Below are 18,242 nucleotides of genomic sequence, written 5' to 3' on the forward strand. Positions count from 1 at the left end.
TTATTATTTTAACCACTACCACCACCATCACTACCACCACTAACTAATTTAGGCACTCAGAGAAGGCAGAGAAACAATTAGAAGCTTTTATCAAGAAGTATAGCTAGAAGTTTAAGTACTTACTGTCAGTATCAGCGAATTCAAGTTCATCCTGGATTTCTTGGTTCGTTAGCTCAATCCCCAATTGAGCTGCAGAGGACTGTAATCCATGTGAATCAATGCAGCCAGTTTCATCCTTCTCAAAGCACTCAAAGGCATCCAGGAATGCTACAGACATGGAATCAATCCAGCAATTAGTTGGACTGGGCATATAATCAAGCAAAAAAGACATCATATGTTTTTAAAGCCAAGGGTCCCAGTTGATATTAATGTAATTAATTGTAATTAATGTAATTAAGCCAGACAATATAACCACAGCTGGTTGGAAAGTATGTTCTGAAATGTTGAAGAAAACCCATTAATAGGAAGAGGACAAAATGTCCTTCCCAGAGATTTGAACTGAATTGTGAACTGAAAAGTGGAATGAGCTGCAATCTCTGGCTAAAAACCAAACTAAACACCAGTTTTGTTTTTTTCTTTTTAAGTAAAGTGAACCAAATGTCCATCCCACTCCCAAATCCCAACCACCATCAAAAGAACTACCTAGATAATTGGTTCAAACTAAAACCAGCCCTATATATTTTTTCAAATTGCATAATGGGAACAATAAGCAGATGATCATATTGTCCAAACCTTCCTGGAAACAGGTGTTTCAGTTACACTCAAGTGTTTATTTAAGCTCAACTTTGATTTAAATTCATGCTTCTGGTTTATAGTCACATTCATATGCCTTAAAGATAATGATGACTTTACATTTAAATGATGTATCGCATTCCTCTTAGAAACATTGCCACTGGGGCAGTGAGGTGATGCAGTGGATAGAGCTCCAGCCTTGGAGTCAGAAGGATCTGAGAGGCAGCAGGGAGTAGCATACAAATTTCTACCACAATTAAGAGCAACAAGCAGAAATCTAGCCCCTAGCCAATATAGACTATGTGAGTGATTCAAATCCATCCTCTTCCCTGTGCCATAAGAGTCAGGAGGTTTGTTTAAACATCCGAACCTTGTGTTTATTTTAACCTTGAAGCAGAAGGCAAGTAATAGTGAAGCTCTAGCCCAGTAGGGGTGAGATGAACTGAGAGAACTGTTGATTTGCACTTATTTTGTACTATTCTCTTATCTAATCTGATTAAACTACTTATCAAGTCTCCAGTCATAGGTCTGTTACATCACTCCCCCCGTTACTGATTTGTCTAAAAACAGGAAAATATTTTATTTTTGACTCTCATTTTTGGGGATGGTTAAACTCTAATTACAACATTACCTTCTAGTTGTCCTTGAGTTAATCGCTCTTTCTGTTTACCATCATGGTCCTGAAGAAAGCCTTGGAAATCTTTACCCCTGTGTTGAAATATGGTGAAAGATTAAAAACAAACTAGAAACTAGAGGATGTCAGTTGCACTTACCATTTTAGTTTATGGGAATGAGAGAAATCATTAAGCATTACTAGTTTTTTCCAGAGTCAGATTATCCAGGTCGGTTGCTTATTGCCTACACAGGATGGGAAGGGAGAGAACAAGACAGGTGCCTGGCCACAGGTTCAACCTTGGCTGCATTCAACCACACCCCCCAACCGATGTTTCCAACTTTAGGGAGGTCCATGTTGTATCAATAACAGAAATAAGAAGGGATAGGAGGCCTTCAAACAGGGGGAAACTTTATTGCCATGACTACGCTGTACATTGTGCTGTCCCTAAAATCACATGATAACTTTGAAAAGTGTAAAAGACTGAGGAACTCAGAGGGAATAATGTCACTAGATGCTGCTGGCAGATGTGGGTAACATCCCTCCCCATTTACCTAAGGGGGAAGTTCGGTACAGTGGAAAGGAGGCCTGATCTAGTGTCAGAGGACAGAAGTTCAAATTCTTACTCTTGTCACTTGATACCTGACCTTGACCATGGGCAAGTCATTTAAGTTAAGTCATTAAGTCACTAGGCCTCAGTTATTCATCTCTAAAATGAGAAGTTGGACTAGATGGTCTCTAAGGTCCCTTCCAGCTCTAAAATGTATCTTAACATGATATTTTAACTAGTAAGGGAAAGGAGTGTCGTCTTCTTGTGAATGTGTTTCTGTGTGATGCTGGTAGTTGTAGCAATCCTATGTGACTCTACTTTAGTAATGATTGTGGCTAGAGAAGAATTGTTGTTTTTATATTCTGACTCTAGTAAGCCTCTAGGAGGTAGGCATAATTAAATATCACTACCAGATCACTCTAGGGGAGAAAATTTTAATTGCTGCATGGTAGAAATGTTACTCTAGGAGGGACACTTTTACAGCTGATCAATATGGTGATACCGTAACAGCATATCTGCTCTCTGGATCTCATATGGCCATATGGATTCCATTATAGTGGCTGAGTAGGCCATATGAATTCTCTTATGGTGGTAGGAACCTACTTTGGTTCAGTTCCATAGATCTTAGAAAATAATGAATGCAGCTAGAATACCACATAGAATATATTCTTGCTTGTCTCAAGAGACTTTTGATAAGTTTAGATGGAGAAAATGTAAGCAAGTCTTGAGATGTCCTCCCCTTAAAACTTTATCAGGGCAGACTCTTATTGCTAAATGTGGAGTAACAAGACAAATGATGAAAATCCCTATGTAGCTAATCAGTACCAGAATATGAACCAAGCCTTGGTCTCTTGACTTCAAATCCAGAGCCCCTTCCTGACACTATCTTAACAATGAATAAAAGTTTCTAGTGGTGCACTTGTGGTGACATAATTGTAACTTGGTATGCTACGTGTGACATCTGCAGTCATGACACTACAATATAATAAGTTCAAATTTGTGCGGTTTTCCTTAAGCCTAGAGGATTACAGTGGGTCACTCCATTAACTATTCAATGGGGGAATATAATATCTGAATTATGCAGATATTACATTTCCCTGAACCTCCTATCAGTAGAAAGCTGCATGTATAGATACCTCCTCTGGCGACCAGAGGGCACCAAGCCTACAACTGTGGCTTTAAGTCCCTGTGCTGGACAATTTAAACCCATACTACTGGGGTCTGGAATTTAGCTAATGTGGTTTGTTGCTCAAACATAAACAAAATAAATTATTCTAGAGTCATCACCCTAAATCATAACTTTTTTCTCTTTCTATGACAACCCACTTTCAGAGAACTCTGCTATTACACATCCGTCCATCCATCCATCCATACACACACACACATAGCATACTGTGGTCTTCATCTGAGAATGGCTGCTCCTCTTTCCTGGAATGCTCTTCCTCCTCACCTTTAACTCTTACTTTCCCTGGCTTTCTTCAATCCTTAGCTCAAGTTTCACTTTCTCAGGGTCCCTGGGGGCTATTGTCTTCTTCCCTCACCTCTTCTCCCCCCCTCCAGATTACCTTATATCTTTTGTGCATATATCTTGTATGTACCTAGTTATTTACATGTTGTCTGCATTTGAATATGAGCTCCTTGAGGTCAGGGACTGCTTTTGCCTTTGTGTCCCTAGCAGTTAATATAGTTCCTGGAACATATTAAATTAAGCACCTATTAAATGCCTGTTGTTCAATTAATATAAAAATTTTCTCTTATAAAAAGGAACCACTGCTGAGATTCTTCACACAGATGCATAGAACTACAGCCTGTTAGATCTGGAAGGCTTCTTAGAAATCATCAGATCAAATCCCCTCATTTACAGATGAGGAAATAGAGCAATGGAGCAGTAATTTGCCCCAAATCACACAGCTAGTTGGTGACAAAGTTAGAAATAGATGGAAGAATGGCTCATAGTCTCTCTCTGGATAGGGGATTAAAGAGTGGTTTTTAATAAAGCTCAATGTGTAATGTCTCTTTGGAGATTTGGTATATCGTATTTTTATGAAGCTTTGGGGTCAGAAGACACTGTAGGAGAGTGGTCTGAATTACATGTCCCATGATGCTTTTGGACCTCCTTGGAGTGGCAAGAGACAAGATAGCTAATGGAAGAGGAGGCAGAAACGGGCACTGGTAAGAAAGTAGAAGAGGGGGAGAGATAGCAGCTTCAAGACATCTTCCCTGAATCTCTCTTTCCTTCCAGTTTGAAGACAATAAGATATTTACTTATAGCAAGCAGTCAAATATTGATAGAGTATAGTGAGTAGAGAGTTGGATTTGGAGTGAGGAATACTTAAGTTCAAATCCAATCTCAGACTCTTACAATTTGTGTGACCTTGGGCAAATCACATAACCTCTCAATGCCTCAGTTTCCTCATTTGTAAAACCATGGAGCTGAACTCAGTGACCTCTAAGATCCTTTGTAACCCTAAATCTATGATTGTCTGATCACCGATAGTAATGTTGTGGAGATACGGATTGTCTGGGAGTGAACATAGCAGAGCCAGATATTATGAGCATTAAAAGTTTTTACAATCATCTCAGAAATGCTGAGAGGGCTTACATACTCCAAGAATCCAAGGTTCTCAACTACTCTCTGTGAGTGAATGAACTATTTCCTCCTCTCACAATGTTGGGAAACCGAGGAATTAATGAAGAGCCACCAAAAGTATCATTTTCTTCTCCCACTGCATAGAAGCATCATGAGGAGTATAAAGAGATCAGAATCCAGCTTCTGAGGAGGGGGCTTCAGGAAGCACATTTAGAATAGAAGTGAAGGTGATGGCAATGTTTTACATGAGCTATTATTGGATGCCTCTCAATGTCATAATTTTATGTTTTAAGTAATTCTTATGTGCTTTGTATGTGTGTGTAAGATGTGAAGTCAAATAATTCAATGACAATTGATCTGGGAAGGAGAAAAATTCAGGGTGATTGGAAGTTCATGAATATTAACTAGAGTAGATTGAAGCTGAGCCATGCTTTGGAAGCTTGGAAGTAGCTAGGGACATAATATGCCTAAAAGCAGCAAAACATAATTTCATTGGACATTTGGTAATCTCATATTGCCATGCTCATAATGAACATTTTCAAAAAGATCAATATGATGATAATTACAGCATAGGCATCTACATTTATTGCAGAGAATGAGGAAGCAGAGCAATGCAGCTAAGAACTCTACCAGATCCTCCAAATTAAATCAACAGATACCTGAATACTAGATATCTTTTATACAAAGATGGGCATAGGAGATGAGAATGAAAAATATATTGGAAAATATGGTTATATAGCAATGATATCCATTCTATTGGTTGATACCTGATTTACCTTCTCCTTGATGTTTGTGATACTAAAACACAAAATTCTTAGACATTAAACTCTAGTGTTTGTGGGATATTTATTTTGCAAAGATATATTTTAGGTAGGAAATAGAACAGGCCAAAGGCTTGTAGACTAGACAGAGCCTCAAGACTATACATTATGAATATTTTTTTAAGAAGAGTGTCAGAGGGGCAGTGAAGTGGTGCAGTGGATAGAGCACTGGCCCTGGATTCAGAGGGCCTGAGTTCAAATGTGGCCTCAGACACATAACACTTACTAGCTGTGTGACCCTGGGCAAGTCACAACCCCATTGCCTAGCCAAAAAAAAAAAAAACCCAAGAAGAAGAGTGTTAGAAAGTTCTGGATATGGCAAGCAGCAAGTGACATCCAAAAAATGAAACTGATTGTATTTTAAGCAATAGGAAGTGATTTGTTATGAATGGAAAAATCATTTCTGAATCAGGTATCTATGCATTCAGAGCATAGACTTATTCAAAGAAAAATAAAAATCTATACTGAGTTAAAAGAACAAAAATGAGAAGATCCAGTAAGCAGTTAGAACTAACATGATCTAGTTAAACTGTTGACACTGAAAAAAGGAAATAGATAAAAGAACAGACAGTGACTCAGGCTGCTGCTATTTCCTAAGGAAGAGTGACAAATATAATTTCTACAGTAAGGAAACCAAGAGAATCCAGAAACCATCTGGGCCAGCTTTAAACATTTGATTTCCTTGTCAGGCAGAGAGATATGGCAGCCAAGGGTAGCATTAGTTTATAATATAAACTTGTTTTCAAAATATTATAGGGGTAGATAATAGAAGATTGTGAGCAATATCACTGCACAAAACAGAGAGAGGTGGTGTAAGAAAACAAAATTTACAGAAATCTTGGCAAGAAACTTTATTATGTAAGATTATCTGAATAGATTTAAGGATGAAATTGGAAGGAGGGAAAGAAACAGATGGAAAATGGAAAAGATCTGTATTATTATAACAAACTGTTCTCTCCATCAATGACAGTGGAATAACCACATTTGGACTGAAGAACTGAAAACACCAGGAAAGAAAACAAAACTTGGCTGAGTAGCAGGATTAGATAAAGTACGCAAAGGAAAGATCCATGGTGGAGATGACAAAATTTTGAGGGCATTGAGGGATCAATTCTTTATCTGAAAGAGGATATTAAACACTAAGAAAAAAATCATGTATGTTGTTACTATTAAAAAAAGAATATTAAGAAAATATCAATAACTACTGACCCAAAGGCCTACTTTTCTTCTCTACTGATTTCATTTTGTGATGAAGGAATGAAAAGCTGACACATAGGATTTTGTAAAAAGCTTCTAGAGCTGACTATATCTTTGCAGTCACAAAACTGACTAAAAGATATAGGGAATATAAATTCCCACCATGATTACTGTTTGTTGACTATAATAAAAATATTTGATTTTGTAGAGCAAAATACCAATACAAAATGCTCTCCTTCAGCCAGCAGCTTCTCATGTATATGTCAAAAATCAAAAAAGAATTCTTGAGAAATGTTAATGATAATTTTATTTTCTGACTCTCTGAGCCAGGCATAAAACAGTGAGAAAGGTACTTGTTACTGTTATGAAGTACATTTAGCATAAAGTCCTAATCAGAAAGAGATTCTGGAGAAAATAAAATCCTTTAAATGTTCCAGTCACTCAATAAACATTTATTATGCACTTTCTATATGCCAGACACTGTGCTAAGTGCTGGGGATACAAAGAAAGGCAAAAGATAGTCTGCTCTCAAAGAGCTCACAGTCCAATGGGGGGAGATTCCATCAAATCCCAGAATACTATAGAGCCTCTTAAATTAGATCCAAAATCACTCAAAAGAATTTGGTCTGGGCCCAAGCTATCCTGTTTGGTAAGTAAAAGGTCACTTAAACCCATACTAGTTGGGCTCAGATCATGCTTCACATCTAAGACATTCACCAGGAAAATCCAAGTGGGTGAAGAATGCCTATTATTTATGACATGCATTTGGATGGATAGCCTACAGAGCTGGTGCAACAGTACAATTAACTTGAAGAGATACTACAAAGCAATGAACTGGGCCCAGAATTAAATAGGAGCGGGGGGCATCAGGTTGGATGACTTTTGGGAAATTGTTCAGTGTTATAAAGACCCCCATGCTGCTCCCTCCAATGAATGCTTATTTTTTTTAATACATTGGTAACTAATTAAGCTATATTGATTCTTCTCATGGTGCTGTATTATAATCAAGTCTGGAATATCACAGTTTTTACGGAATTAAAGTTTCAGATTACCCATAGGTCAATACCAATAAATGCTTACTGGATACATGAGTGAATGGGAAATGTATGGTGGATAAAGCTGTAGCATATCTCCAAGAAAGAACATCGAAAGTAAAATGGTCTAAAGGATATTTTAATATAAAATAAATAATATAAAAGGATATTATCTGAGAAACATATACCCTGAAAAGGTAAAAGTCTTGTCTATCCTGATTAGTGAGTGAGTTACTGAAAACTGAAAACTCACCTAGGCCACCCTTCCCTTTGTGTGTGTGTGTGTGTGTGTGTGTGTGTGTGTATAAATTTATATTATAGCCCACTATTAAATAGCTGGCCCAAGACTATGTTTCATATTCCATTCAGCCAAACCAGCAAAGTGCCCACTCTGTAGGCAGCTTGCCATCTGCCTTGCTTCTGCCTCTCTTTCTCCTCACTAGGAGAAACTTAGCCCTCCAGAAATGCTCCCCCCTACTCCTTCCTCCACCCTACCCCTCAACTCTACCTTCTTAGTGAATCTATTTTGACATTCTTCTCTAGAGGCTGATTTTTCCTGGCCAGAGGTAGGGTGACTGAGCAAAAGGGGCAGCTAAGTGGCACAGTGGATAGAGTGCTGGGCTTGAAGTCAGAAAGACTCATCTTTGTAAGTTCAAATATGGTCTCAGATACTTACTAGCTTATGTGACCCTTGGCAAGTCACTTCGCCCTGGTTGCCTCAGTTCCTTATCTATAAAATGAGCTGGAGAAGGAAATGGCAAACCACTCCAGTATCTTTGCCAGGAAAACCTCAGAAGAGGTCATGAAGAGTTGGACACGACTGAAACAACTAAACAACCGAGCAAAAGCTGGCCCCAGATCAAGTTTCACATCCTCTCCAGCCTAGCCATTAATAAACTAGGGCCTACCCAGCACAGGCATCTTGTCATCCGTGTATATCCTCACTCCCTCCACTTCCAACTTTCTACCTGTTGCTCTTGCTGATCCCCTGGGGACAATTATCAAACCACTGCTACTAGAAAAAGATGGATAGCTTTACTCAAAATCTCTGTGGCTTCTCTGACCGAAACTTCTTTCCCTGGACCCCATTCTCTTATGTATTGTATCCCCCATCAGAATATAAGCTCCTTGAGGACAGGGAGTGTCTTTTTATTTTTGTATTCCATGCCTAGCGCATAATAGGTACTTAATAAGTCCTTATTCATTCATTTTTTTAAAGCAAGGGATAACTAATGGATAGCTTGTGTTTTCTACTCGTGTATCCACACAACATCAAGAGATATAGAGGAATGCTTTAGCATGTTGAGCGAATACCTTCTGTAGGATTTATAAGACATGGACAAGAATGGCACAGGATGAGATAGCGTAGATGACTTGTAATTATCATTGTTGGTGAGAGAGTACTCACACTGATAAGATCCATAGAATTTAGAGGTTTTTAATATTGAATTAAAAATATTGAAAATACTTACAAATTTACTAAATAAATTGACTTTTAATAACTTTTTATTGATTTTTTAATAACACCTTCATTTCCAAATATACTCCTTCCCTACTCAGCAAGCCATCCCTTTTAACTAAGAATAACAAGAGAAAAAAAAAAGCAGTTCAGCAAAACTAACCAACATAATAACCAATTTTGATTGTATATTCATTATTTCATACTATGGTGGTTGGTTACAGAATTTATCAGACTTTTAAGTCTTTCAAAGTTATTTGTCATTACAATGTTGTCATTACATCATCTCCTGGCTCTGCTTACTTTAGTCTGTTATCAGTTTATGCAAGTCTTTCCAGGTTTCTTTGAAACTGTCCCTTTTGTCATTTCTTATGACACAACAGTTTTCCATTACATTCATATATCTTTTTTTTTCTTTTCTTTTTCGGCTAGGCAATGGGGTTAAGTGACTTGCCCAGGGTCACACAGCTAGTAAGTGTTATGTGTCTGAGGTCGGATTGGGACTCAGGTCCTCCTGAATCCAGGGCCGATGCTCTATCCACTGCACCACCTAGCTTACCCTACATTCATATGTCTTAATTGGGTCAGTCATCCCTCAGCTGATTGGCATTGCTCTTAGTTTCCAGCTTTTTGCCACTTAAAAACACACTATAAATATTTTGTGTATATGGGTCCTTCTTTCATTGATCTCTAGTCTGAGTACAAGCCTAGTAGGGGTGCTTAATCAAAAGGAAAGCATAGTTTAGTAACTTTGGGGGCATAATTCAAAATTGCTTCCTGGACCAATTCTGGACCAATTCAAAGCTCTACCAACATTATAGTAATATGCCTGCTTTCCCACAGCATCTCCAACAATTCTCATTTTTTTTTGTTAAAGTTGCCAATCGGATGCCCATCTTTTTATTTTGTAAATGAAGAAGCTGAGGCCTAAAGTAGTTACATAACTTGTACTTTTTGGGATCAGAAGGAAGAACTAGAAGAATGGGTGGGAGTTGGTTGCAAAGGGTCAAATTTAGGCTTGACATCTAGAAAAATTCCCTAATCATAAAAACTATCCAAAAGTGGAAATGGGCTGCCTTGGAACAGGGTGGGTTCTCCAACACTTGAGATCCTCAAGCAAAGACTAGATACTCTATCTTTAGTTCTGGGATTCTATGGTTTGGATTCCATGGAACATGGAATGATGTCAGAAGAGTCATAATAGCAAGCAACTTTAATGGCAATGGACATGGCGGTGAGCTTAAGGTACAGCTTATAATAAGATGTGACCTTTGAGGTTGAGAAGGGTTCTCAAAGATGCCATTAAGGACATGTTTGACTGGAAAAGGAGGTGGGCCAGTAATATGTTTTGGGTAGATCCTCTATGGATAATTGATAGAAGGATATGGACAAGAATTAAGTTTCTATCAACACTGGAGGGAGTATCCAGGCCAATGAGATCACAGATCAGTTGAAGGACTGAAGGAGAGTATGATAACTTGGTAAAAACTTAACAGTAGAAACCATTATCAGAAAAGTAAAACAGAATTATAATGTTTTCTGGACTTATGTCTTCCACAGTGTTATGAAAGAGCAAAATATCTCTTTCAGAAATAGAGTGCAGGAAAAGAGAATAGGAACTAATTCCCCTTCTGCCCCCTTCATCCCAAACTCATTAAATACCTTTGTCAAATCAGCTTTTCCCCCCTCTCTTTCTCCCTCTTAACTTCTTTTGTTTCAATTTGACCAATTTAATGAACTGAAGCTTTGCCTAGGAAAAGCTTCCCATATTTTCTAAGTAATAGTTTATTTCTTGATTTGCTGTAACTTAATTTGAAACATACACCAATTTATTCCCCATGCAACAGAAGACAGGAAGAATCACAAGCAGCCAAGAGGGGTGTGATGCAAAGGCCTCCTGTCATAGGATTGTGGTTGCTTGCCAGAATCCCAGGCTTCTGAAGATATCTTGTGCTCTGCACTGCTTACAGAGTTGTAGACTCTCCGAATTGGAAGGAACAGTTCTTACAAATTATCTAGTACGATCTTAATTCAGTGGAATTTAACTGAGTTCAATTCAGTTTATTAAGCATTTATTAAATGCTTTATTTTGTGCAAGGCCTTGTATTAGGCTTTGGGAGCATAAAAACAAAAAGGAAAAAACAGTTCTTGCCCTCAAGAGGCTTATATTCTACCATGGGATATAACATGTACATAGATAAGTAAATTAAAGAGAATTTGGGAAATTAGAGAGCACTAATAGCTTCCACTCTACGCAGGGTTCCCTTCTACAATCTCCTTGATGGCTGTCCAGCCAGCTTACTCTTAAACATAGCCTCTTCCTTCACTGTTGAATAATTCTAACTCTTAAGAATGTAAAATCTACTTCTGCATCCTTGTTTCACCCAAAAATAACTTTCCAAAATCAGGTCCTTGCTACTTGCACTGTAGTCCAGTCAGATGTAATAGCAGTATCTCATACTTTTGCCTTTGATTCTTAGATTTTGTATCACACCAACTGCAGAAAACAAAATTTATTCTACTTCCTAGTAAAGTTTTTGATAGGATCATCAATTTCTAATTGGAAGGGACCTCAAAGGTCATGAAGTCCAATCTCCTTATTTTAGAGATGAGGGAACTGAGTCCCAGGGAGTATTCTCTCCAAGTTGTTATAGGCAGGAAGTTGCAGAGACATTGGTTCTCTCTGTCTCAAATCTAGCTCTTTCTACTATCCCATGCTGCCTCCTGTTCATAGATGGAGATAAATATAGAGTCTTAGAAGTTGATTTTAGTTGCAGTAAGGGATATCTGTCAAAAGCCTTATTCATATATAGTGATTACTACAGTTATACATCTGGATCTGGAAGGAAGAGAAAGACTTTAGTAGGCCATGATGAGAATGGATTATGTTCTATGAAGGGGGGATAGCTTATGGTTAACATAATTCTCTTTCTATTACAAATTTAAAAATATTTTTGTGAATGAAAGTCCTTTTAAACATTTTCCCCTTCATTATATAAATTCATAATTAAATTAAAAAAAAACTTAAGGAAGTTAAAGAAGGCCTTCACATTCTATTCTATTTATACAGAAAAGTAAACGTATTGTTTTCTGATAGCCAAGTTCTGACTCTGACTCATCTGAGTTCTTGAACATCTTCCAAAATAAAAATGAAAATTATTTATTTTAATCTGGAGGTAAGTAGCTCCAGAGAATAGGACCAAGTAACTTTGAGCAATGGAGAGAGGAGGGATCAAGGGAAGCAATCCTACTGGAGGAGTAGGATCAGTTGAGGGAACAATGTACTATATACTAAAATGATTCAAATACATTCAACAAATACTTATTAAATGCCTGCTGTGTGCAACACTATGCTTGGTGCTAGGGATGCAAAGATAAAAAAGCATATAGTTCCTGGCCTCAAGGAACTGACTGTTCACTATGGGTATGATGTAACCAATAAGCATAATACAAGGGAGAATGTGATAATATATTTGTATCCCCTATCCAGAAGAATCTAGCCAAGTACCTCATACACAGTAGGATTGATTAAGGCCAAAGAGAGAGACAGATAAAGTATCTAGGAAAACTTGCAGGAATGGTCATTTTCAGCTGGTTTCTTTGTCCTCTTTGCTGCTAAGCAAAGGGAAGCCTTTTCCTCCTTGCCTCTTTTCCTTTCTGCCAGCACAGCTGATATTATTCAGGACTACTGCTTCAATTACAGTGTTATCTAGTCCCAACTCCTATTTTCAGATAAGAGAAAGAATGCTCAACACTGAAAATGGCTTACTAAAGGTCACGCAGCCAGTAAATGGTAGAGCATTGATTCTTTTTTTCACACAAACACTTTTCCCCCAGCAGGTAAAGGGGGGAAGTTGTAAAGGGGTATGTGTACACTCATATGGACTAGTGGCATTTGGCATTGTGGGCAAAAATGTGACATGAGAGCTCAGCGGTCCAATGATATCACTTAACAGTAATAGCCTTCTCTTAATTTGGGATCCATGAACTTAAAAGAAAAAAAATTTTTATGACTGTATTTCAGCGTAAATGGTGTCCTTCATAATGTTATTTATTTCAAGCATCTCAAAACCTCATTCTGAGAAGGGATCCATAGGCCTCACCAGAATGCCAAAGGGGTCCAGGATACAAAAAAGGTGAAGAACCTCTATTCTAACTGCTTTTCATTTTTCACTTTTTATCTTTTAATCACCCACCTGATGTGAGTTGATGGAATTTTTGTCAGGGGTTTCAGCTTATACTTCAGCTTAGAATCGGAAGAAGCCGACATTTGGCTGGTGACACCGTCTGGAATGCAGAAAATGGAACTAAGTGATCTTTTCGTAGGTTTATTCCTTTGTGGTCCCCCCCCCCCCCATTATACCCAGCTCAAGGCTTTCCAAAGAGCATAACAGAACTCTAGGTACTATAAATAATCATAACAACTAGCATTTATATGATGCTTTAAGGTTTGTAAAGCACTTTACAAATATGATCTCATTTTATCCTCAACAATGACCCTGCCAAGTAGATTATTATCTCCCTTTTACGATGAGGAAACTGAGGCAGACAGAAGTGAAGTGGCTTGCAGAGTCACATTAAGTGCCTGAGGCTGTATTTGAACTCAAGTCTCCTTGACTCCAAGTCCAGTGCTCTATCCACCATATCACCTAGCTGCCTCTATACTATTATAACATGGATTCAGAGGGAGGAATAAATAAAATTAAGGAAATGTTTTCAAAGTATGGTTGGGCCATCACCTGTGCCAGGGTGGGTAAAGGAGACACTGCCTCCTTAGCACCTCTAGAGAGCTTTAAGTGATGGGGTAATATCTGTTGTTACTCCACCTCCTCATTTTCAACAGTATAACCTCAGGAAGTCGAGCAGGCAGGCTCTGAAGGAAAGTCAGTAACTTAGAAATAAAACTTGCCATGTCCAGGGAACAGTCTAATATCACAACTAAACAGAAGGAAGTTTGTAATATTTATTTCTCTCCTGCAGATGCCTTGGGGCACCTAAGCTCTGCTATGTGTAGTTTTTTTTCTACAATGTTTTCACTGTCCCTTGTGCTCTCAGCCTGGGTGGCCTGTCCTTACTTCACCACCTTCTATAGGCATCACTGCTGTTCTGTCCTTTGTTGCCCAGTGTGAGGCTAGGAACAGAATGATGGCCCATTTAAGCCAGACTCTTCCTGAATAGAACCCAAGGTTATTCATACCGCGCCCCCCACCCCTTTCCCTACTCCCTTTATGGGTAATGTCTGATTGTCAGACTAGGGGGGATTTCAGGGACTGCATTGGTAGGGGCTTTTCCTTTGTGCATATGCTTGGTTTTCATGTTCTAAATTATCTTCCAAAAGAAGACAGTTTCAGAGAACAGACAACGTCTCTGGCAAAGTTGCAGATGAAGAGGAGGAATAGAAGATAAATTGTTAAGTAGTGCAATCAGAATAAAAAAAGAAACAGAAAAACAACTCTATTTGATTTCTCCGGAAGGTGCCCAGTCCAGAGACTAGAAAGCAGTAGTTCCTGAAAGTTGTTACTTGGGTGGGGAACTTATTACCTAGTCAGAAAGCCCAAGAGGGGCCCCCAAACTCTGACATTATAAAATCTATCCCATCATTCAATATCAGCATTAGTTTTGACTTTTTACCCCTATGCAAAAGTGACAGGTGGCTAATCAAAACTGGGATCTTGGCATAGAATCCTACTGAGTTCTGAAGTTTAAACAACAAATTTAAACTATGCCACTCACCACCTCTGGGCCTTGATCAGCAAATGATCAAGAGCCCAATAAGAGGTTTGTTCCATCATACAACTATGACCTCACTGCTTATTCTCATGGAGAGAGTGAAGCAGAGGATCCTTGCAATCTCAGAGCTCCAGGTTTTTCAGAGTGGCTTGTCCAGTAAAGCAATACTCCTGAAGAAGTGGAGGTGTGTGTGTGTATATGTGTGTGTGTGTGTGTATATGTGTGTGTGTGTGTGTGTGTGTGTGTGTGTGTGTGTTTATGTATGGCGGAGGTAAAAAATGGTGAAATCTTAGAAATTTAGAACTGGTCAGAAATTTTAAACAGGACCTATGAGAAGGGAAAAACTTTTTCTTAAACTTTCCATGAACAAATTTGCTTATTGTCAATTATTTGAGTTAAAAGCAGTTCATAACTAGCCATTCTATTCCTAGCTCCTGACCACTTTAATCCCTCCAAGTCAGGATAAATGGTGTAGAAGGAAAATTTAATTAACTGGTTAAGCTACGATGGCTGGAAAGAGAAGGACTGGAAGATTGACTAGTAGTAAATTGTAGAGGAAAGAATACCAACTCTAGGTTTTGGTGACTTCCAGTTATAAGTAGAGATTGCTGCTGATATCTCTGACATTTAGAAACTGGAAATCTGTTGTTTCTAAAAGTCTCTGTACGTGAGGGAAACATTTGAAAACCTAGAATGTATCCAGGTACTCTCTAGGGACCCTGTCCAGAACAAGCAAAAACAAACCAAAATCCTTATGAATTGGTAAGTATTTTAGTGTCTCTTGGGAAGGTGGGTTTAAAGAGAGGAATTAATAGGAGTGACTAGTGTCAATTTTACATTCACAACATGGTATCTTAGAAATCTAATTTGGCTTGTATACTCAGCTTTCAAACTGATTTTCCTTGAGCTCAACAGATCTGACGACATCTCTCCCCTACTATTCCTTATAAACTCTAGTACCTTACTCTTGCCTCTAGGATAAAATATATAAACTCAGATTTTTAATGCCTTTCACAAACTGGCCCCATCCTTTCCAGCCCCATTCTATATTACTTGAATCTACATTCTAGTCCAAACCGATCTTCTCTCTAGTCTTCATATAGCTCTTTTTCCCCCTTTTTTCTCTGGCTGTACTCCATGCATGTCCTTCTTCTTCACTTTCAAATCATGGAATACCTCTCTTCTTTAAAGATGTAGTTCAAGCACAACTTTCTTCTACATGAAGCCTTTCCTGACTTCCCTATTTGGTAGAGCAAAGCTTCCCTCCCTAGCCACCTACTATACATTTTATATTTGCATATGTTATGTTGTGTTTCTCCTAATAGACTATATAAGTTCCCTGAGAGTAGGGATGGTTTTTGGGATATTTGTGTATCCAGCACTTAGCACAATGCCTGGTATTGAATTTTTCAATTCAAATTCCTTCTATCACAAAGGTCAGCCATCTTTTTAGCTATTAGTAAGGCTAAGCAATGACCATAGATAGCAATTACAATTTTAAAGTCCAGGAAGGGAAGAATAAAAATGAGGAAAAAAAATAAAAATGAAGAAAAAGAAGGATAGGAGGGAGTGAGGGGGAAGGAAAGAAGTACTTATATGTCTGCAAATCATAGAACATAATCTCAGAAAAATTAAAGTTAAAAAAACCAAATAAAGGTCAATCTAAAGTCTCATGGTAGATATAAATAGGCTGTTATAGCAACTTACATGTTAATAACTTGTATGCAAGATATGGACTAAGAAACAGTACTGAGTATAAATATGATTGGGGGGGGAAATTAAAAAAAACCCACAGGCTGCTGAGGTAGTAAGAATGAGAGACAACAGATGGCCAGCCTAAGTACTATCTTGGTATTTTTAAGACACTAAAAAATAAATAAATAAAAGTAGGAAGACTGTAGCCCATTGGATAGATCACCTATAGTGTGATTAATGGGGAAATTATAACTGTACAAGATAAGGATGCTTGGAAATTATGATTTGTGTCAGTGGAGGAAGTGGTCATACTGAAGAAATGGTAGATTCACTGAATGACCTAGATGAAATTGCCCCATGCTATTTTGTTGGTTTGGGACCATTTCACAGATTGGAAAAACAACTTAAAATCAATCATCACCATCTCTGATCTTGCCTCCACTTTGTTTTAATCTTTCTATCCAGACATACACACCTCTACTCAGCTATTTATGTGTTTGCAGGCTGCACCAATATCCTTGAGACAAGCACCCAAGATGCCTAAAGAGTGTAGGACTGAAGCAATAACTGCCAACTTTTTCACTTATTTGACTTAGAATTGGGCTATTTGTATATTACCATGGGAAATTTTTTTTTGTTTTAAAAAAGCTCAGAGGATGAAGTTTTCAACAACAACAAAAAATTAACTTATTTGCCAAAATTCAGAGTCACATGGAGAAAAACCAGCTAATAATTAGAATTTAATGATCTCCTCAATAGATAGTTTAGGGAATAGGACCAAGAAATCAAGTATATGAAAAAGCAATGAGGTTTTTTAGGAATAAGTGTGAGATTCCAAAATCTCAGTTCTACAACATCTTCTCATATTGCTTATTGCTCACATTGCTTACCTTTAATGGTCTTTGAAAATTCTATCAGTTTGTTTAGATCCACTTTCCCATCATCTGTAAGTCAAGGACAAGATAAGACTCAGAAGCAGTGATAAGCAAGACAATTTTAAAAACAGCATAAACAGAATACTATTGTGCTATGAAAAATGATAAACAGGATGCTTTCAGGAAAACCTGGGAAAAGTAAAATGAGCAGAACCTGGAGAACACTGTACACAGCAACAGCAATATTGTACGATGATTAACTGTGAATGATTTATCTATTCTCGAATATAACAATTCAAGACGGTTCTGAAGGACTTATGATGAAAAGTGCTATCTACCTCCAGAGAAAGAAGTGATGGAGCCTGAATGCAGATTGAAGCATGCTTTTAAAACTTTTTTTTAATTCTTTTTTTTGGGTCTGTATTTTCTTTTGCAACATGGCTAACATGGAAAAATGTTTTGCATGAATGCACATGCACAATCTATATCAAATTACTTGCATTCTCAAGGAAGGGGAAGGAATAGGGAGGAAGGGAGAGAATGTGGAACTCAAAATAAATAAAACCCGAATGTTAAAATGTTTTTAATATGTAATTGAGAAAAAAAATAAAAATGTAAAAAATGGCATAAAACTGTGAAAATTAGCATAAACAGCTATTTTCTCTGATTTGTCTTAAAATTTTATCTGCACAGAGGAATGGAAAACTAAAAAGAGGAATTTTCAAATGTTATTTCTACCTATTTTCATTCATTTTGTTTCAAATGAAAGACCAAAGGCAGCCAATGGGGAGAAGCGTGTTAGGGGCAGATCTAATGCTCTAAACCACATTCTTCAGTATTTCAGCTCCAGGGAAGGTGGCAAGAAATGTCCTGGTGGCCTCATTCTGTTGGCCAAGGAATAAGAGCATCTACTAGTTAATATAGTCGTGCTGAAATTCTGAACCAG

The 18,242-nt window shown here is 37.8% G+C and overlaps 1 protein-coding gene across 1 annotated transcript in view; it reads right to left on the minus strand.

The window, feature by feature from the left end:
• EFCAB3 (EF-hand calcium binding domain 3) overlaps positions 1-18,242 on the minus strand; it is a 91,695-nt gene that overhangs the window by 18,157 nt on the left and 55,296 nt on the right. The window contains exons 19-22 of the mRNA XM_078155748.1: positions 17,312-17,365; positions 13,193-13,283; positions 1,364-1,440; positions 124-267 (exon numbers count right to left, since the gene is read on the minus strand). Of these exons, the coding sequence (XP_078011874.1) occupies positions 124-267; positions 1,364-1,440; positions 13,193-13,283; positions 17,312-17,365 (366 nt within the window). The remainder of the gene's footprint in view (positions 1-123; positions 268-1,363; positions 1,441-13,192; positions 13,284-17,311; positions 17,366-18,242) is intronic.

Source organism: Phascolarctos cinereus, unplaced genomic scaffold (genome assembly GCF_003287225.1).
Source record: "Phascolarctos cinereus isolate Bilbo 61053 unplaced genomic scaffold, phaCin_HiC Scaffold_5;HRSCAF=322, whole genome shotgun sequence".
NCBI classification, from domain to species: domain Eukaryota; kingdom Metazoa; phylum Chordata; class Mammalia; order Diprotodontia; family Phascolarctidae; genus Phascolarctos; species Phascolarctos cinereus.